Source organism: Pinus tabuliformis, chromosome 9 (assembly GCF_031772625.1).
Source record: "Pinus tabuliformis cultivar Carrire ecotype Pingquan chromosome 9, CPIR1, whole genome shotgun sequence".
Taxonomy (NCBI): Eukaryota; Viridiplantae; Streptophyta; class Pinopsida; order Pinales; family Pinaceae; genus Pinus; species Pinus tabuliformis.
In genome coordinates this window covers 878,942,722-878,965,726 of record NC_142307.1, presented here as the reverse complement: position 1 = coordinate 878,965,726, position 23,005 = coordinate 878,942,722, and the positions used below count along the sequence as shown (strand labels likewise).

At 39.8% G+C, this 23,005-nt stretch overlaps 1 protein-coding gene across 4 annotated transcripts in view; it reads right to left on the bottom strand.

Moving 5' to 3' along the window:
* Positions 1–372: 372 nt before the first annotated feature.
* Positions 373–23,005, bottom strand: part of LOC149151589 (uncharacterized) — a 269,299-nt gene continuing 246,666 nt past the window's right edge. For all 4 annotated transcript variants that reach the window (XM_089441419.1, XM_089441418.1, XM_089441417.1 and 1 more), the window contains one exon: positions 373–869. In XM_089441419.1, the coding sequence (XP_089297545.1) occupies positions 798–869 (72 nt within the window). In that variant the 3' untranslated portion in view covers positions 373–797. The remainder of the gene's footprint in view (positions 870–23,005) is intronic.

Genomic DNA, 23,005 nt, shown 5'->3' with positions numbered 1-23,005 from the left:
GACTCCTACACTTACCACCATGCAAGAGAACAACTATTTTAGCACATAATAATTTACTCAGTCACAGGGATCTCAATATAAAAAGCTTTCATTTATGGCTTTCTGTTGGATTACCTAGCATCATAAGACACGAGAGGAAGGCTAAGCTCTAAATCTTGCAAAATAATTACAAGTTCAAGGCACAATTTATTCTTACTTCACCTCATTAGAAACTCTATGAATTATAGTTCCTTGTCTGTTTACCAAAAAACATAAAATGGATTTTGGACAGGGAATATGTTTCTCAGGGTAAGGAAAAGATACGTTTCATCTATAAAAAATATCATCAAATTTGAGTTCATCCGAGAGACCATAATCATGAACAACACTACATACAGAAAAACATATGCTCAAATAATCCATAATAATTCTTGCAAATAAGCATACATCCCTTTTTAGTTTTACATTTGGAATCACCCTAGGATTCCATGCAATAGAGTTTTAAGCATCAAGCATCATTTGCATTTTTATCTAATCTTGCAAAAGGATGTCCAACTGTCAAATAGGTAAATTAGGACAAAATAGGGACCAATGAAAGTTTCTTAAGAGAGTAAGCACATATGATTACAACTAAAGATAATTCCAGTATTCAAAATGTAGAACAACAATATGGATCACTTCACATCCATGAAAAAAATGTATAAGAGGTGCATTATACGGTACTCGTCGACTGATCCCAATTGACTTCATGGCAAGGTATCAATACGGCACAAAAACTTCGGGACACCCACCCATATTGTTTCATGAAAATAGCTCATTCATGTGTGCATCTCATCCTTTCGAGTAGGACGATTACGCTGATTTTCATCCTTTTGGAATGCAGTTTGAATCTAAAAGAACAAATAGAAAAGCAAGAACAAAAATTACCACCATCCTAAACAGAGATAATATAGCTTAAAATTCAATACTGGAATTTCACATTTAATAGTTGCACTAGAATATAGATGATCACTTATCAGATACAACAAAATTCATCAAATTATAAATTTCACGTCTCCATTTTACATACTTTTCAAATGCGTTGGTTGCTATGGATATGAAATTTATTTATTGATGTGGGAAAAAACCAGAAATCGGAAGAGCTAGTCCTAGGAGTAAAGGTTCCTAGCATCATTTTTAGTTGCTACTTCCAAGTATCACAAGGGTGTTTTGCAGAGACCAGGGAATGGAAACAATAGAAATGCATCATAGCAAAGATGTAAAATGTGGTTTCAACAGAAGACCGCTATAAACCTTACTAAATATATGGTTGGAACCCATTTGGCAAATTAAATGTGTGAAAATAAAACACATGCACATATCCTCATTGAGATGATGATTTCATATATATATGAACATGATAAAGAGTTTCACGTGTCTTCATTAACGTGATGGTTTCACATAGTAAAAACTCTTATTAAGAAGAGAGAATTTGCTGAAAGCTCAAATAACTTGCACACAAAGTTGTACGAAGAAACAATGTATATATGCAGTAAATAAGAAAGTGGGTTTTGCAAATAATCCCAAAACTTGGGCACAAGTTACTAAAAATTCTGCTATGATAGAAAAGTAACAAACAGCCAAATGGACCGCATGCAAGATAGCAATGTTCCACTGAGACTCCGGTGCGGGGAGACACGGGTGTGTGGAGACGCACAAGGGGACGTTTGGGAGTACCCTCAAATTTTAGTGAAATTTTGGGGGTGCGGGGGGACGTCAGGATATATCATTTTTAATTCTCTATATATATATGTGTGTGTGTGTGTGTGTGCGTTCATATTCAATTCAATTTCATATTCAATAATGAAAGCATAGATAGACTAATAGTAATACATTGATCCACACCTATGAAACCAAATTCATTCAAAAGGGCCGATGTGTCGCGAATCCGTCGAATCTGACACGATTCATGCCAATTCGCGTCCGGAAATCAGGACATGTTGTGTCCGATTGGGACACGATTGAATCCGGATCGTGTCCCGATTGGGATACGACATGTCCCGATTTCCAGACACAAATCCGGAAAAGTCACCTATGCGGTGTTAAAAGGCGAATTTGTTGTTTTTTTTCACTTTCACTTCTCTATTTTGCTGTGAATGTTTTGGAGTAAGGAGCAAAGGGTGTGGGAGTGTTTTTAAGGAGATTCAAGCAACAGATAAGTGCATTTCCTCTCTATTTTTTTGCATTTTTATTACAACAGTTTGCATATGCATTTCTTTTACAAATTTGTGCATTTTTGGTTTATTTTTTTACAGTATTCATGGCTCAATCAAGGGCAGCAGGGAAGGGGCAAAGGAAGGGGAAGAATGTCCCCATTGGAGATGCCCCTCTTCTCCCAATTTCATCAGAGTCTGCTACAAGTATTCCCTCTATTGCAAGTAATGTTGAGGCAAGATTCCTCCTCAATGTAACATTGAGAAATATCCCTTGTGGAAATATATCACAAGAGAGCAAGGGCCAAGCAGCGAGGTGAAGGGAGGAGGAAATGTGAATTGGAGGTGCAACTTTTGCCACAATACTTTCACGAGCACATATTTCCGTGTGAAAGGCCATTTGTTGGCTTTACCAGGTTGTGGAGTTGGAGCTTGTGCAAAAGTGGCTTTACAAAAGAGGAAAGAAATGGAAAGAGAGTCCAATGTTGGTATGGCAAATGTGGCTGCAAAATTAAAAAAAAACCAAGAATGATGACCCCCTTCCATTTTTTAGGAAAGGCAGCAACAAATTCCCATTTGAGAGTTCTAGTGGGGGACAAGTAGCAAAAAGAAAGGCAATTTCACTTGGTCCAATGGACAAGATTTTTCAAAAGGAGAAACGGGAAGAGCTTGATCTCACCATTGCCTTTTTTTCTATCAAAACTTCATATCCTTTAATGTTGCACACTCACCTCTATTTATTGAGATGTGCTAAGCTCTAACTCAAGGGGCTCTATCAAGGTATGTGCCTCATGGTTCAGAGAATCTTAGAACCACATTGTTGACGAAGGCAAAAAAAGAGGTGCAAAAAATGCTTGAGCCTATTAAAGCATCATGGCCAACATCTAGGGTTAGCATTGTTTCTGATGGATAGACAGATCCAGCATGACACCCACTCATCAAATTCATGGTGTTTTTCCTTGAATGGTCCAATTTTCTTGAAAGCAATGGATGCACAATATATGGGTGAGCTGTTTATTAAAGTTATTGAAGATGTAGGTGTTAATTCTTGTGTGCAAATCATTACAAATAATGCACCTGTTTGCAAGGCTGCTAGCATGATTGTAGAAGCTAAATATCCACAAGTGTTTTGGACACCTTGCATTGTCCATTCATTGAACTTAGCACTAAAATCCATTGCTTCTGATGTGCTTTGGATTGGTAACATTATTGAGGATGCATGACATAACTGTAACTTTGTACAAAATCATACAAATGCCCTCACTATCTACAAGGAGTACAACAATCTATCATGGTTGAACATTGCGGATACACGGTTTTCCTCTTCATTCATCATGTTGAAGAGGTTGAGGGAGGTCAAGACTGCTCTTGGGGCCATGGTTATTTCAAAGTTTTGGTCTTTTTGGAGAAAGACAGATCAAGTAGCCTCTAAAAGAGTGAATGACACAGTGCTAGATGATGCTTGGTGGGAAAAGGTAAATCTACTTATTCAGATCATGGACCCTATCATTTCTTTGCTTCGATTTGCAGATACAGACCAACCCATCCTAAGAGAGGTTTATGAGGGATGGGATTCCATGATTGTGTCTGCGAGGAGCATTATTTTACAGAGTGAGTGCCCCGAGTATGAGACATCACTAGAGGCCTTCTTCACCATTATACAGGATATTCTTGTCAGCAAATGGGACAAGAATTGCACACCTTTACATTGTTTGGCTCACTCATTGAACCCAAAATACTACAACCATGAGTGGTTGAATGGTGGACCTTCTCGCAGATTCCATCCTCACATGGATGGTGAAATCTCACAAGGGAAGAAAGATGCATTCAAGCGGGGTTTTAGGATAGAGCATTGCTTGATGAGGTGGAGGATGCCTATGCAGAGTTTTCCATTGGCACTGGTCGATTTGCAAGATATGATCTGATTAGAGACAAGGGGCTAAGAAGCTCTATTCTTGGTGGGAAAATCGTGGGGCAACAAGCCCTCCTCTACAGTAGTTAGCCATGAGGCTCCTCTCTCAGGTGACTTAATCCTCTTGTTGCCAGAGGAATTGGAGCACATATGGGAATTTGTATAGTGTTAAGAAGAGCAAGCTTGAGCAGTCCAGGGCAAAGATAATGGTGTATGTGCACACCAACCTTCGTCTGATTTACAAGCATAGGGATGAGTGGTTGAAGGGAAAGATAAAGATGTGGGATGTCTTTGCTGATGATATGGGTCTGGACAACAGTGTTGAATTGGCATTGGCCAACATGGATCTCAATGATCCAGTGCTAGAGCCTATCAGATTTGATGATGGTGACACTGTATAGGGGTCATCCTCCACACCAGCAGATGTAGAGATGACCTTGGATACAGGGGAGGAGGATGCAACAGAGGAGAGCAGTGGTGACCATGATGATCAGGACAATGATGTTGATTTTGATGATGACTATGAGGAGTGATGACTCATGAGTCATGAGCTACCTACTGCCTTGAGACTTGTATACTTGTAGTTGTTTTGTATTTTCTATTTATATTTTCCATTGGCATTGCACTACCTATATAACACATTTTGATTTTGATGACTTAATGAGAAAACTACAGATGTCAGTATCTTTATCTTACTATCTTGTCTTTCTCCTATTGGAGCATTGATGAATTGAATATGTATTATGAATTTATGATTTATCATTTAGGTGACATGTCACAAATTACAATTGTATTTGAGTTTTGTATGTAGTATGCATAATGTTACTTTGTAAATAGTAAAACTTACACCTAGATGAAGATCTATGTTTGAAATCAATGAATTTGTATCATGACTGAGAATTTGTGTAAGAAATATCTAATTTTTAATATATATATATATATATAACATATTCGAACGTGTCCTGTTCCGGGGGGGTCAATGTGTCCATATCCAACACTCGAATCCCCGTATCTGTCGAATTCCGAATCCACGTGTCAGGTGACTTAGATCCACACGTAAAATTTAAATTCATAATTGAAATAAATAATGACATACACTGATCCATCCTCATCATTCATTTTGATACATACATCATTCATATGACATACTCATCATTCATCCATACCATGAGATTCAATAATAAAATTCAATAATGAAATATTCAAATACATTGATCCATGCCATTCATCATTCATCATTCTATAATCTACATTGATTTAAAAATTAAATTCACTACTCACCATTCTAGAAGAGCTCGACGGCAGGCAAGAGAGCAGAGTTCGACGGCGGTAGGAGAGCACAACTCGATGGCGGGAAAGAGAGCACAACTCAACAGTGGGCAAGAGAGCACAACTTGACAGTAGCAAGAGAGCACTCAACAGAGCTCAACGGTGAGCAAGAGAGCACAACTCAACGGTGGGCAAGAGAGCACAACTCGAAGGTGGGCAAGAGAGCACAACTCGATGACAACAAGAGAGCACTAAACAAAGCTCGATGATGAGAAAGAGAATTTGGGAAATGAATAAGTAAGTTTTTTGAAGAAAATGTAACTAGGTTCGATATTTATACATGCAATTTTGATCTTTGTACTTGTAAAGAAAAGAAATATTATTTTTTAAAATCATATGAATGAGTTTCTTGCTCATTCCATAGGTCTAGGAAAGTCAAAGTGTCAAAATCATGAGCTCTTCTTGAGCATATTTGTAATGTATATGAAGCTACCTAGTGTCTAAGAACAAACCTCCAAGACGAACATAATCCTCCTGAAGACAAGCAAGCAAAACGATGGAAAACTCTATCACGATGGCCAGCAAAATAATTTAAATTGAAGTCATGTCGGCTAGCAACAGAGACATAACGGATCACTTAGTTATGTCGGCTCAATATGGAGGCATGACCACTATATATACCCACCTAGGGTCACCGCAAATGAAAGGAACAATATCTTGCATTCTCTCTGAAATAACTTGGTTAAGATGAAGGTATGCAGCTTCGCATGTGTTGAAGAAGTATACTCTCGGATGGGATAGTTAGAAGCAAAATCTCGATGATAAGGTATAGTGATACCTTCGCATTCCACTCTGAAATCTCGGTCAAACTCAAGGTGTTGAAACTCAGATGGATACAGGATTGTGTCTCTTCGCATAAGGATCATACTTCGGATGGCATGACTGTGATTTCAGATAAGTACTATTGTAATGGTTACATTCTCGGCATAAGTTTAAAGATAAGGGTCTCGGTGCTACTCTCTGCAGTCACAACCTTAAGCATAGTTATGATCTCAATGATGGCTCTGTCTCAAGGATATAATCCCATCTATAGAAACCTCATCTACAGAACCAAAGAACCAAGTAAAAATAGAGATATGGTGCAACAGTCTTTCTCTCATGAATATCTCAGTGATGTTGCATCAGTATTGGATGTCTCAGTGGTGTAGTGATGACGATGATCACAACAATATGAAGAAGAGGATTGATGGCTTGGTCTTGGAGAGGCACAGTTAGTCAAAGGTCATGGTCTTGGTGTTTGTCAATTGGAATCTCTATAAGAAGAATTTTATGCGGGTTTTCCTCTCCAAGAGCGAGAGGTTTTGGCCCTGGAAGAATGCCAACTTATTGTGTTCTTGTGTCTTTGTTATGATAGCTATTTAATGAATAAAAGAAGACACACTAATGTTAACAAGCTAAACATTAATAGTTATCGTGTAAAAAGAATCTCATTAAACTCGTGCCCTAGATTCTTCAACAAAGTTAACCTAGGTAAGTTTTAACTTTTTAACTTCTAGTTTAGTTTTATTTTTTATTTATTTTTTAAAGTTTTTTTTTTTTTTTTTTTTTTCAATACGTGAATTTTCAATTTTTTCTATATATTAAGTGTTATTAGACAAATTAGAGGGCAAACAACCAAAAGCACCCCTTTTTGGGAGTCGCACCCCCCACACTGGGGAAACACAACCCCCTACATCTCCCCACGACTCCCCAAAATGGGTGCGTGTGGAAACACACCCCCAGACGTCACCCTGTCTCGGGAGCGTGGGATGCGAGGGGTGCGTGCACCCAACCCTGGGGGATGCGTCTCCGTGGAACACTGCAAGATAAAGAAATCAAAGAAAGGCAATTCAGAGCAGCGAACATAATTATTAAGGGGGTGAGAGATTATGGGAAAGATGAATGTACTCTTGATCTTGCAAGTGAATTTTTGAAAGACAAACTACTTTGGCAAGGTCGAATTTTCCAAGCATGGCGAGTGGGTAAGATTAGTGATGAGATGGATGGGCCCATAAGAATCATCATGTCAAGCACACATGTCAAGGAAAATCTCTTAAGAAAGTAGCATCTTTTAAGGGGCTCTCACTTTTTTATAGATGAAGATTTAACTATTAGGCAACAAGAGGAAAAAAGAGAGGAAATGTCAAAGGTTAGAGAAGCAAGGGATGAGGGAAAAGGGAATGGTTATACAAAGGCAAAGCTGTTATTGCCTCTTTTGGACACCATTCTAAAACAGGACAACAAGCTAGCAACAAAGAAGGGGCAGGAAAGTCTTTAGCAGGTAACTATGCAACAAGGTCAATAAGGGTAGATAGGAGCGAAGATTCAACTTGGAGTCTTGTACGCTGAAAAAAAATAACAATCAAGTTCTAGCCAAGTTTCCTCACGTTTAGTTTGTTGCGATTGTAGAGGTTGAATTTGTAACTATGGTCAACCTTCATAATGTATATTTGGTCACTTGATGTATTTGTATTTATCATTGTAAAGCATATTTATAAATGCTAGAATCAAAAGAAAATTTGTTTTGAGTCGAAGTCCCATTCGACTTTTTAAAGATGAAAATTTGAATTTTTGAAATGTAATTTTTGGCCCCAAAGTTGTCAAGTCGGCCTTCCTCCAAGTCAAGTCAGCTCTAGCTCAAAAGACACCCATTCAACCTAGACAAATCACTACATAAAGGCAGCTCCTCCTTCTCCACTTGGGCATTCAATTTATCCCACACAAAGACAGTTTCTAGGAAGCTAAAGAAGGACAAGAAGGACGAAATAGGACATGTGTGGATTGATCTCTCTATGGTTTGCATTTTTTTGGGCATTCTGTTGTAGGGAGCCAAAATTTTCTGGGTGACTGGGCAACTGCTGCAAGTCTGAAATTTTTGGGGCAATTGGATATTGCAAGATGGTCGAAATTCTGGGTCAAGCAGGTAGAGCGAGTCGCTGGATCTGATTGGGTGACTTGACTTGGAGGGGAAGACAAGGTTTGACCATAGGTCTAGGTGTGTCTCTCATTGAAAAAGAAGAATTTCTCTATTGAAAAAGGTTGTTGGGTTTTTCCCCTTGGTGGGTTTTCCTAGGGTAAATCTTGTCTTCTTTTGTGTATTGTGATCTCTACTGTTCTATTGTTCTTTATGGTTGAATTTCTGAAGTATAATTGCTAAATGATATATTGGAATAAGCTAAAAGAAGATCTACATCAAAAGTAATTATCATAATTTTAGAAATATTGTGCTAACCCTAATTGTGCTAAGAAAATCAACATGGGATTAGAGCTTTGGTGAAGGAAGGAAGGAACATTGACATCACCTTGACAAAACCCTAGAGAGGTTTTTATTCAAGTCCTTGTAGATTGGATTCTATGGATTCTTCTATGAGATCTGAAAACAAGTTAGAGGGAGCATCAAACTTTAGAGCATGGAAAGTTAGAATAATAATAAATATTCTTCATGCTAAAAACAAAGTTTTGGACATTGGGAAAGGGAAGGTTGTTAAACCAGAAGATGAAGCACGAAAATAAAAGTTCAAGGAGGATGACATCACTGCTATGAGTCTTATAGTGGACTCTATTAGGGATCATTTGATTCCCTACATTGCAAAACTTGATACTTCAAAGAAGATGTACGATGCCCTAATGAATATCTACACTATCAAGAATGTTGGCCAATTAATGAACTTGAAGAATGAATTTCGAAATACAAAAATAACCAATGATGACACCGTGGCTTCATACTTCATAAGGATTTCACAAATAAGAGATCGGATTCAAGCAAATGGTGAATCCATTCCTAATCAAGAACTAGTGATTACAACATTCAATGGTTTTCCTAGATCATGGGATGCTTTTGCAGCAGGTATAAGCAACTGGAAGGAAACTCATACATTTGAACAACTATGGGCATCTTGTGCTCAAGAAGCATCAAGATTGATGACTAGAGATCATCAAAATGACGAAGTTCAAGCCCTTGCAGCTTGCTTCAAGAACAAGTGAAAGAAGTTTGGACCTCAACACAAGAAGTCGATAAAGAGATCTTCTTCCTCTCATAAGAAGAAGAAAGACTTATCAAAGATCCAATGTTATGGCTGTCAAGAATATGGGCATTTCAAGAGAGATTGTCCTAATGTGGCTAATAACAAGAAGAGAAAATGGAAACAATATGCTTCCGCAACAGATGTTGAATATGAAAAACCAAAGAAGATGAAAGGCGATAAGGTTTTTTTTTTTTTTTTTGTAATGGCCCACCTACAATTACAAACAAAATGTGAATATTAAGATATATATGGGCATCCATATGAAATCTACATGTGCATGGGCCCACATGTATTGCACTAATATACATACTGGCTAATACTGGGAAATGTCTAAATTAAGGTAATGAATTTATTATCGAAATAAATTCCTATCTCACTGGAATATAATGAGTATATCAAGTTAGGTATTTGATACGTATAACACCCTTATATACATATATATGATAATCATTAATTAAAAGAAAACTATAATTTAATTTAGAAATTATATTTAATTAAAATTACAAATAAAATAAATTAATTTAATTAATAAAATAAACCTTAACTAAACTAATTAAAGTAATCCTACGTAGGAAACCTTTTTAAAAGGTGAACCTACTCAATAAAATCTCATGAAAATCAAATAAAATTCAAGGGCATGTAGAGTTCCACGTAACAGAGACAGAGACACTGAGACGGGAAAGGGAAGAAAGGCAGTGGTTCAAAGAAATATAAGGAGTAGGGATGCTACTGAGGGGGGATCTTTTGGCCTTTGGAGTGGAAGTGCAGGAAAGAGGAATTTTTCCAACAGAGAGTTACAGACGGAGTGGGGATCACTGACCTTGATTGTTCTTGATGCTTTTTGGCATAGGGGCCAGAGTATTGAAATTCTAAAGTATTCTGGAGCTGGGTACCGAGGTTGTGCCCAGTTTGGCATGAAGGTTTTGGTAATTGTGGTAACGGGAGCAAATTTGGAGATACGATAGCTTGGTATCAACTTCAAACGTGGAAGTTAGGTATGTCGCTGTGTCTTAATTTAATAAATTCTACTTTAAATATCCCTATTTAGATTCTGAGCACCAAATTTGTTAAACTTGGTTAATTTTCCAAACTTAGAGCTTCCGTGGATTATTAAATTCTAATTATGAGTTCACTATTAGGTTAAACTTCATCACTTTCTATTATTATCTAACTTAAGGCATTATATTTTCTTTAACAGGTTCCATTGCAAATGATGATGACATGTGGCTGGTAGATAGTGGAGCATCAAGACACGTGAGTAGAGAGCGTGGAAATATTTCAAGCATGATAGAAAAGAAGCTGTTCCAAAGGGTTGAACTTGGAGACAATCATAGCTCTGCAGTCAAAAAAGTTGGAAAGGTATCCATAGAGCTGGAATCTAGTAACAATGTACATCTCAACAATATTCTTTATGTACCAGGTTTGAAAAAGAATCTTGTCTCTGTTTCTTGTTTGGAAGATAAAGGAGATAGAGAAGCTTTTGTGGATGGCAAAGTACTTGTTTGGTGACTAGTCCAAGGGCTCGAGTATAGATTGTTGAAAAGTGTAACTAGGTTTGGTCTTCATAATGACATGTGTAATTGTGATTTTATGTAAATGATGAAAAGAAGAAAAATAAAATTATTATTGTAATGCTTGTCTCATGGGTTTCATGAGAAAGGAATTTTATTTTAGTAATGGCTCCCATTGTGAGCCTTTAGGTTTTGTCATCTAGTCATAAAAGTCAAATTGAATCAATGTCATGTATGAAGGACCCTTCTTGGGCATGTTACATTTTGTATGAGTCATTAGATAAGTGTACATAGCCCTCCAAGACAAGCACAAGCATCTCCCTTCAAGTCGGCTTCAAAAGGAATAACATTCTCTCTCCAAATGACACGTCGGCTTAGCTGGATGACAAGTCGACTTATTATGAGGCTATAACAACTATAAATAGGGCAGCACGTCCACATTTCAAAGCAGAAATTTCGGTCAAGGTCTAAAGCTGATATTAAGTGCGAATGTCATCATTAAAGAGTCCTATAACCAGCGTGAAGAAAGGAAGGAACATTGAAGTCTTTTAGCCTCTTTTTGGACTGTTGTTGAATCAAATAACCTCCACATGTGCGAAGTAAAGGCACTATTTCTAGTGCAGAAAAAGCCAAAGTTATTGAAGACCACTAAGACAACCGAATTCAAGAAGTCAAGCCTAAAGGTAGCCGAGTTGAGGGACGAAAGTATCCCTCTAAAGAGAGGAAGATAAAGGGTCAAAGTTGGTCAAACACATGTGCTAGGGTTTCTGAAATAGAGACAAGGAGTGCAATGCTGAACAAAGGACCGAAAATCTGAAATATCGCTGAAGTACAAAGAGGACAAGCAGTTGGATAAAGTGTTAACTTGGGCACGAAAGAGAAGCAGTGAAAAGGGAACTTGTGTCTTTGTCTTGGAGTGGCAAATAAGTCAAGGGTCTTGGTCATGGTATTCGTCAATTGGAATCTCTATAAGAAGAAGAATTTGTGTGAGTTTTCCTCTCAAGTAGGAGAGGTTTTGGCCCTGGCTTATAACCTATATTCTGTGTCTCTTGTCTCTTTATGGTTCATGCATTGGTAGTTGTTTGATGAAGAATAATACTATACCAACATAAGTAAAAGAATATCCTAATCTAAGAAGTAACATTCACAAGCAGTGACTAATAGAAGAGAAATCACTTAACCTTGATGCCCTAGATTTATCAACATGGTTTCAAAGCTAAGGTGACTAAGTCAAGGAAGGATCAAATCTCAAGGAAGGCATCAAAGCGAAGATCATCTTGAAGTCAAGATCTACAAAGAAAGCATCAAAACCCTAGATTCCTACCATTGAAGACATCAACAAGAAGTCATCATTGATCTTCATCAACAAGACTTCACCATCAAAAGGGATGTCCCCCTTTGTGGGATCAAGGATCATTATTGAAGAAAACTATCTTCATCAAGGAGAAGTTTTCTATTCTTTATATCATCATCAACATCAAGAAAGCAACAAGGAGAAGGAGCATCCTATCAAGTAAGTATATTTATGTCCACATCTAAATCTGTCAAAATGTCTTTTTGCAAGGAAAGCAACAAATTGGTTGGGGCTTCAAACTATCTTGCATGGAAGAAAATGACAGATCTGAATCTCATTGAAAATGAGGTTATGGAACATGTCAAAGGATCTATCACTAAACCAAGAAAGGAAGATGCTCAAGCTCTTGCAAAGTATATGAAAGGGGAAGTTAGGGCTCAAAGGATTCTCATAGAATCTATCAAGGATCCCCTCATCCCATATGTATCCAAACTCGAAACTTCAAAAGAAATCTATGAAAAACTGGTAGAGTTGTATTCTGTAAGCACTGTTGGAGAAGTCATCTCATTAAGGCAAGAACTCTACACGCTGAAGATGTCAAGGGAAGATGGAATAGCCTCATACTTTATGAGGCTATTTGAAATCCGAGATCAACTACAAGATCTGGGAGAAGTCATGTCTGATAGAGAAATGACTACAATTTTGTTAAATGCACTACCGAAAGAGTGGGGTAACTTTACTTCAAGTATTTATGGGAACAAAGAAGCTACTCCATTCCAGGATCTATGGTCACTATGCAAAATTGAAGAATCTAGACTAAAGGCCAAATCTGATGTGGAAGCAGGTGAGCAAAATCAAGCATATGCTGCTATGACAAAAAGAAAGGGAAAATTTGGAAAGTTTGGTCCTCAGAAAAAGAATAAGAACATGGCTAAAATACAATGCTATGAGTGTCAAGAATATGGGAAATATAGGAGAGATTGTTCTAAGCTCAAGAAGGACAATAACGAAATAGGAAGAGAAGAAGCCTACATCACCGAGGAAGTGGAGGAAGCTGAAAATAAGAAGTCCAAGGAGGAAGTAATAGATCTCCACTATTGAGATAGCCTTCATCACATAAGTTCTTTTCAAGTTCCTAAGTCTTTTGTTGTAAGATATGGCTATCATGATTCACTAAGTAAAATAATGGGATGCATCAAAGCATCATGGAAGCATTGAAAGAAAGAGCTCGAGACATCATAGAGAAGCATGAAAAATGGTTAGAATCTATGAAAGTCAAGGATATAGCTCTTGGGAATCTCATTGAAAACATAAGTGGCAAGGTCATCTAGTACAAGGTCCATCATACATCTGTCAAAAGGAAACATTTGCTTATGGGGATACTTTAGATCCTCAAGATTCTCTGATGGAATCTTCATTGAAAGGTTCACCAATCATGAGGGGAAGCAAGTGTTTCATCAAGAATTCCAAACTTGTGGAATTCATGGGATGATGGTATTATGACATAAAAGGAGAAGCAGATCAAGGGATTGAAGCTCTTTCAATCAAGGAAGCTACTGCAGGAAGTTTGGATAACCCAAAGGAAAATGAGGTATGTATACAGTCTATATTGAAGAGTCATGTCATATGGTTGCAGGTAACATGGATCAATGCTTTATCTTGAAAGCATAATCAAAAGAAGGATATCCTCCTTCGAAGGAATACAAAAATGCATGGGTCACACATTCACTAAAATCAACATAATATGTCCTCATATGTAATATGAGGTGGTTGACTATAATTGAGGAATTCTGATTGGAAATTCCTGGGAATGAAATGTGTGAAGAAAGGAAGAGATCATGGAATATGCAACCATGGTAAAGACAATCAACATCCGAAAGACCAAGAAGATTTGACTAGGATATCTCCATGGAAGATATGAAGACTCTAATGGAGTCTGAAAAAGAAAGAGACCCTTGACAATATGTATCTTTGGGAGATGTGTCAATATGTATGCAGGATGCTAATGTAAACTAGAAGATGTCATGATGAAAGACCATCACAAAGGTAATTTTGATTTATATGTTCATTTCTTATTTTTGAACAAATATCTGGATGGGCTTATGTAGGGTTGCCGAGGGAAGATCTATGGATATATTCCACCATCGATGCCCATGTAGTAGGATGAAAGATCCTTATGGAAACATGGCATGAAGAAGGCAACATGGCATGAAGGAAGGCCAGATATGAACAGATGGATCACTTTCTGATGATGACATGACTAACTCATGAATGAAAGTGATGGATGGTCTGTGCCCTATGAAGAAGTCCCAAACATGAAGACTCCTAGATAACGAAAAGAAGTTCATGACATCATGACGAGGAGTTCTTCAAGCAACTGGTTGTCCCATCATCTCCACCTGAGGAGCTGTTGTAGGTCCCTAATTAAGAGGGAGCCTAGAAACAAGTTTCTTACTTGGTAGAAACTTGGAAGCAAAATTCCTAAGCCAAGAGGGACCTTAGGTACATTCCTTCCATAGGAATGAGTACATTCCTTTATTTGAATATATAGGTCCCCCTAATTAAGATAGAGAGATAGACACATCATTCTTGTCTTCACTTGGGAAGACAAAATGGAGGATTGGGAAAAACATCTAACATCTGATGCTCTTCGAGAATGTGTTAGGACATCCAAAGAGGACTGATATTCTTTGAAGACTCGGAATCCAAGATAAGAATAATCTTGATGGAACACACCTTGAGAAGCCGGGAGGGGTATCTTTCGAGAGAGGCAATTGATGAGGGTGTCTATACATCATTGGTCTCGCTAGCATTGTGCTCAGATATCGTGGAGAGAGAGCTATTAGTCAAGGCCTTCCTATGTAACAATGCTGGTTGATATGATGTTATACAGATGGGTCACCAACTCGACTCTTCTTATGAGAAATTCTTTAGATTGAGAATGACCAAGTACCATTATGAATACCTCCCTAGTTAAGAGGGAGTGTTGAAAAGCGCAACTAGGTTCAGTCTTCATAATGACGTGTAATTGATGAAAAGAAGAAAAATAAAATTATTATTGTAATGCTTGTCTCATGGATTTCATGAGCAAGGAATTTTATTTTAGTAATGGCTCCCATTGTGAGCCTTTAGGTTTTATCATCTAGTCATAAAGTCAAATTGAGTCAATGTCATGTATGAAGGACCCTTCTTGGGCATGTTACATTTTGTATGAGTCATTAGATAAGCATAAATAGCCCTCCAAGACAAGCACAAGCATCTCCCTTCAAGTCGGCTTCAAAAGGAATAACATTCTCTCCAAATGACATGTCGTCCTAGCTGGATGACAAGTCGGCTTATTATGAGGATACAACAACTATAAATAGGGCAGTACGTCCACATTTCAGAGTAGAAATTTCGTTAAAGGTTTGAAGCTGATAATAAGTTTGAAGGTCATCATTAAGGAGTCCTATAACCAACAAGAAGGAAGGAAGGAGCAACAAAGTCTTTTAGCTTTGTTTTGGACTGTTTTTGGGTCAAATAACCTGCACACGTGTGAAGTAAAGGGATTGTTTCCAGTGCAGAAAAAGCCAAAGTTATTGCAAACATCTAAGAAAATCAAATTCGAGAAGAAGTCAAGCCTAAGGGTAGCCGAGTTGAGGGAAGAAAGTCTCCTAAAGCAAGGAAGATAAAGGGTCAAAGTTGGTCAAACACATGTGCTAGGGTTTTTGAAATAGAGACAAGGAGTGCAATGGTGAACCAAGGACCAAAAATATGAGGTCTTGGAGTGACAAATAGGTCAAGGGTCTTGGTCTTGGTATTCGTCAATTGGAATCTCTATAAGAAGAAGAATTTGTTCGGGTTTTCCTCTCAAGTAGGAGAGGTTTTGGCCTTGGCTTATAGCCTATATTCTGTGTCTCTTGTCTCTTTATGGTTCATGCATTGGTAGCTATTTGATGAAGAATAATACTATACTAACATAAGTAAAAGAAGATCCTAATCTAAGAAGTAAAAAGCATTCACAAGCAGTTACTAATAAAAGAGAAATCACTTAACCTTGATGCCCTAGATTTCTCAACATAGATGATGCTAGGGTTATTGGGATTCATGATGGATGGTAGTATAGACTTGTGAGTCAACCAAATCAAGCACTAGTACATGATGAAATCAATCCAAGTGAATTATGGCATAGAAGGTATGGACATCTTCACTATAGAGCATTCCCTGAGTTGAGTCAAATAGTTTCGACGGTTCCTGAACTGCAATAAAGAATGATGGTGTATGCAAAGGTAGAAAGAACATTAAGAAACCATTTCCAAACAATGATAATAGAGCTAAGGTAGCTTTGGACTTTATTCGTTCTGATGTGTGTGGTTCGATGCCTGTAAAATCACTTGGTGGCTCATTGTACTATGTGATATTTATTGATGACTTCTCCTGTAAGACATGGATATATCTCTTGAAGACTAAGGATGAGGTATTTGACAAGTTCTAGGAATTCAAAGCGGAAGTGGAGAACTCGACAGGCAGGGAGATGAAGATATTGAGATATTGAGAATGGAGGAGAATACACCTCGAAGGAGCTTGTTTCTCTTTGCAAGCAGGCTGGGATTAAGAGAGAGCTAATTGTCCCCTATAATCCACAACAGAATGGTGTAGCGGAACAAATAACAAGTTTATTGAAGAATTTGTCAAGGCCATGATGCATGATTTGGACTTGCCATTGTTATGGGGGGAGGCATCATAGACAATTGTGTACATTCAAAACATAAGTCCTCATAGAGTTCTGGAAGGTATGACTCCTGAAGAAGCATTCTCTAAAAGGAAGCTAGAGGTTGGTCATATGAGAATCTTTGGTTGCCCTGTATATATTCATGTTCTTAAAGATAAAAAGAACAAGCTTGAGTCTTCAGTAAAGAAAGGCATATTTGTTGGTTATAGAGAATCATCAAGGCCTCTAGAATGTACATTCCAAAACAACAACAGATTGAGGTCAACAAAGATGTCACCTTTGATGAGAAAGTGGCATATTGGAAGTCTAAGGAAGTCTCCATAGATTCCTTGGATGAAGTGAAGTAGGAGGCCTCAAGGGAGGAACATTCGAGCTCTATAGAATGTATCAGAAGGCTAGAAGTGCCTCAAGATCTAGTAGAACCAGTCGTATTTCCATAAATTAAGAAGAGACTAGCATGGCTTAGATTGTCCTTCTAGCACATCTAGAGAAGTTAAGAAACCCAAGAGGTTTTCTAGCTATGCAACTCTCATGACAAAATTATTGATGCAAAACCTTCCACATATGAACAAGCAACAAGCTAGCAGGTGTGGAAGGAAGCGATGAATGAAGAGTACCAATTGATCATGAAGAATGATGTCTGGGAGATTGTGCCAAGGCCTGAAGGGAAGTCAATGGTGACTTCCAAGTGGATATGCAAGATCAAGCATGTTGTAGATGGTAGAATTGAAAAATACAAGGCACGGTTCGTGGCTAGAGGGTTCTCCCAGAAAGAGGGAGAAGACTATGATGAGACCTTTGATCTAGTTGCTAGGTACTCCTCTATTAGATCCATCATTTCTCTTGATGCTTCATTGGGATAGAATTTGGAAATTGCACCAGATGGATGTGAAGGTTGCCTTCCTTAATGGTGTGATTCAGGAAGAAGTGTGCATAGAGAAATCTCAAGGCTTTGAGGTGCATCGAAATGTATCTCATGTTTGCAGGTTGAAGAAGGCCTTGTATGGACTCAAGCAAGCTCTAAGAGCTTGTTATGCTTGCATTGACAACTATCTAACGAAACTGGGATTTACCAATAGTAATGCCGGTCCAAACCTTTACTTTAAGGTTTTGAAGAATGCACCTCCAATTTTATTATTATATGTTGATGACTTGTTTTTGACAGGTGCTGAGCCTCTTATCATTTAGTGCAAGAAGTAATTGCCTTCGGAGTTAGATATGAAGGATCTTGGGTTGATGCATTATTACTTGGGACTAGAAGTATGGCAGAAACTTGGTGAACTCTTCCTTAGTCAAGGAAATCATGTGTTAGAGATCCTTCAAAGATTTGGTATGATGGATTGCAAATCCATGGCGACTCCCATGGTGACTAACTTGAAGAAGTTAAAAGGCTCTGACTTTAGATTGGTAGATCCATCTATGTATCGGTGGCTGATGGGTTCATTGATTTATTTGGTTAACACTAAGCCAGGCATATGTTTTGCTTTGAACACATTGTGTTGATTTGGGGTAGCATCAGATGTCCTCTAGTCACAGAAATTGGTGGAGAGGCTAAGGCACATGAGATCTCCAATACCCAGAAAGGATTTGAGCAGATTCTAAACAATTTGGGAGATATTAAAATAATTAATATTTTTAATGGAGTCCTAAGTCTAAACTTAGGGAAAATAAAATATTAATGTGAATTAATATAAAAATGTGTTAGAATGGTCCAAAAGTCATGGATCAGGCCAGATCTAATCTTCGCCGTTGATTAGGGACTTAATCTCGGCTGTTGATTTGTCAACGAGAAAAGTATAAGAGGAGGCTTGAGGGTCACTTGGAGAACACACCAAGAGATCAAGATTTCGACTTTTTGGGGCTGGGTTTGCTGAGAAAGTTGAGAGAGTGATCAGAGTTGCAGCTGAGGGGCAGTGAATACAGAAGCAAAGAGGCAGAGATAGAAACGAGAGGATCAGCGCAGTAGCCGAATAGAGGGACGCAGAAGCAGCCAAGGGTTCACGTAGAGCCAACCAGGGCTCACGCAGAGGCAGCCAGGAGTTGCATAGTGCCTCATATGGCTAGCGCGGGTGACGCAAAGGGCCAGAGGACTGACGCAGTGGCTCCAAAGGCTGATGCAAGCCAAGCCAGAGTGACTTTGGGTTAACGCTGGGCCAGAGAGAGGCTGACGCTAGGGTTTCGTAGGGCAGATTGGAGCTGTGGAACTGTCAGAGTGTTTATCCGGGGTTTCAGCCAAAATATCTGCTTCTGAGTAGAGAGGTACTACTGCCGAGATTTTTCTCTATTGGGTGAGCCGGATTTGGCACCCAGATTGTATTCTGAAACTGCTTAATAAATCAACCCTTAGATAGCTGCACCGGTTTTCCCGCATTGGGTTTTCCCGGGGACATTAGTCCAAAAACAACGGTGTCACTTTTGTGCTTGTTTCTATTTCCTTCAGTTGATGATCTTTAATGTGTTGAGCATGTACTTGAATTTATTTCCAGTATTTACATGGTAAATAACTTGTTAATTAACAGAACAAGTAGGTAGGAATAAATCAGTAAAGTGCATGAAGGGTTTCTAACGTGTTAGACTTAGAAATTCTAACATGGTATTAGAGCGTGGTTGCAAATCACAGGAGAACTGAGGACATCAGCCGAGCAGAGCAGTAGCAGGAAAAAACAGTTGTCCCGAGTGACAGAAGTTGTTCCTAGCAGAGTAGCAGCAAGGAAGGGGTGACGCAATGCATGCATCATCAAGATTCAGCCAGGAAGAGGCAACGCAGAGGCTGAGGGAGGAAGAACCACACAGAGGCCAGGAGGGATGACGCAGTTGGTTGAGGAAGCTGAATTTCCGGTTCCGCGATTGCGCAGAGCCTAGGAGCTCTAACCTTCATTTTGCTGGGGTTTAGGGTGGATAAGTTGCAAAGTGGAGCTGGTGGGGTACTGTAGTCAGAACAATACCTAACGGGGCAAGGCTAAGGAGGAGGGAGTTGCTACCAAGGATTTCTAGTCGAGAAATCTGGATCAGTGATGCAACTACACTAGCGAATGGGGTGGGGGCATCTCGACATTGGCAGAAGGGTTTCCAGGAGGGAAATCGAGGCTCAGAGGGAGTCACACCAAGAACTTCCAGCAAGGAAGTAGAGGAGCAACAAGATGGCAGTGAACGGGGTAAGAGACCAGGACAGACTGGACGGAGCCTCAAACTTCATAGTCTGGAAGGCCAGAATCTTATCCGTTCTAGATAGGAATCGTGTCAAACACTTCGCCTTGAGGACGATAGCTATCCCAGTTGACCCATCTAATAACGAAAAGTACGAGAAGGCAATGGCGAGGGCCAAGAGCATCATCCTTGATGGGGTCAAGGACCATGTAGTACCACATATTGCCGAAAAGGAAATGATAAATGAGATGTGGGAGGCCCTAAAGAAATTGTACCAACATACCTCTATGCAGAGAAGGATGTTACTAGAAAATCAGCTATGACCATACCAGATGCAGAAGGGAGAACAAATCGACCCCTTCCTCGGTCGATTGAAGGAGATCTGGGATCAATTAACTTCCATAGGGGCCACGCCGGTTCAAGAATTGATGGTGAGAACAGCCCTGAACGCAGTCTCCGAAGAATGGGAGGTGTTTGTCCAAAGCATACTGGGCAAGGCGACCCTTCCAGATTGGGAGGAAATGTGGGCTGCTCTTCGCCAAGAAGAGATCAGAAGGCTGAGCAAGGTGGGAAGCAGCGGCAAGTGGATCAGAATCAAGAAGGAGGAGGAAGTGGATGTTGCTCTAGCATCTGAGGGAAAACAGGAGAAACAAAAGAAGAAGGACCTCTCCAAGGTCAAATGCTTCCATTATGGAGAGCTAGGTCATTATGCAACCTAGTGTCCAAGGAAGAAGAGCAAGGGAGAGGCCTCCTAAACCAAGGCAATGCCAGCAAGGGCAGAGAAGGAAGTGGAGACAGACGATGACTGTGCCATGAGTGCACACACACCACTTGAGCAGAAGTGGGGAGACATCGAGCTGTAGTCAAATGGACTACAGGCGATGAGGGGCAGGATCCTCGAGGTGCCCAGCCTCTTGGATTAGACCTTGCTACGGGAGCCCCAAAGAGGAGTAGCAATACTGGTGAATGTCAGTAGAGACGGATAAGAGGGAGCTACAGTGCAAGATTCCCAGGACAGCGTGAGGCAGCAGTGCGAGAAGCACGGGAGTGTTGCACCAGTGCAGGATGGCACAAAGAGGTGTGCAATGGTGCAACATGCATGGAGTTGTTGCAGCAGTGCAGAGGTCAGAGAGGGAGCACTTGTCAGCAATAGAAAGAGTTTCAAGTTTCAACATCGAGGGTGTCTCTAGGCTGCCAGAGATGTCAGAGTTGGGAGATCAGTTACTTACTTCTCAGTAACTGAGTTGCAGTGTAGTAGTTAGCAGTGGTAGTGCTATAGGCAGCACGATGCAAAATGATGAGAGGGGTTGCAGTGCAGATGCAGCAATGGCAGTGGTAGGGCCATGGGCAGCAACACGGATGCAGAGGGAATTGCAGTATGGATGCAGCAGTGGCAGTGGCATGGCCATGGGTAGTAGTACAGGATGCAACAGTGCAGATGATGGGTAGCAGGCCTAGCATCAACACAGGGACCGATGTTGGATGATCAGGGTGGTACTCAGTGAGGAGTATTGCTAGAGCACAGTCCTCACTAAGAGGGAGTGTTGATTTGGGGTAGCATCATATGTGCTCTAGCCATGAAAATTGGTGGAGAGGCTAAGGCACATGAGATCTTTAATACCCAAAAAGGGTTTGGGTAGATTCTAAACAGTTTGGGAGATATTAAAATAATTAATATTTTTAATGGAGTACCTAAGTCTAAACTTCGAGAAAATAAAATATTAATGTGAATTAATATAAAATTGTATTAGAATGGTCCAAAAGTCATGGATCAAGCTAGATCTAATCTTAGCCGTTGATTGGGGACTTAATCTCGGCCGTTGACTTGTCAACGAGAAAAGTATAAGAAGAGGCTTGAGGGTCACTTAGAGAACACACCAAGAGATCAAGATTTCGACTTTCTGGGGCTGGGTTTGCTGAGAAAGTTGAGAGAGTGATCATAGTTGCAGCTGAGGGGCAATGAATACAGAAACAAAGAGGCAGAGATAGCACCGGGAGGATCAGCGCAGTAGTCGGACAAAGGGACGTAGAAGCAACCAAGGGTTCACGCAGAGCCAGCCAGGGCTCACATAGAGGTAGCCAGGAGCTGCGTAGTGCCTCAGAGGGCCAGTATGGGTGACACAGAGGGCCAGAGGACTGATCCAGTGCCTCCAGAGGCTGACACAGGCCAAGCCAGAGTGACACTGGGCCAGAGGGAGGCCGACGTTGGGGTTTTGTGGGACAGATTGGAGTTGTGGAACTGCCGGAGTGTTTATCCAGGGTTTCAACCGGAATATCTGCTTCCGAGTAGAGAGGTACTACTGCCGAGATTTTTCTCTGTTGGGTGAACCGGATTTGGCACCCAAATTGTATTCTGAAAGTGCTTAATAAATCAAACCCTCAAATAGCTGCACCGATTTTCTCGCATTGGGTTTTTCTGGGAACATTAGTCCAAAAACAACGGTGTCACTTGTGTGCTAGTTTCTATTTCCTTCAATTGATGATCTGTAATATGTTGAGCATGTACTTGTATTTATTTCCAGTATTTACATGGTAAATAACTTGTTAATTAACACAAGAAGTAGGTAGGAATAAATCAGTAAAGTGCATGAAGGGTTTCTAACGTGTCAAACTTAGAAATTCCAACATGGTATTAGAGCGTGGTTGTGGATCACAGGAAAACTGAGGACATCAGCCGAGCAGAGCAACAACAAGAGGAAACAGCGGTCCCGAGTGATAGAAGTTGTTCCTAACAAAGTAGCAACAAGGAAGGGGTGACGTAGTGCTTGCATCATCAAGATTGAGCCAAGAAGAGACAGCGCAGAGGCTGAGGGAGGCAAAGACAGGCTCACACAGAGGCCAGGAGGGTTGATGCAGTTGGTTGACGAAGCTGAATTGCCGGTGCCGGATTGCACAAAGCCTAGGAGCTCTAACCTTCAATTTGCTG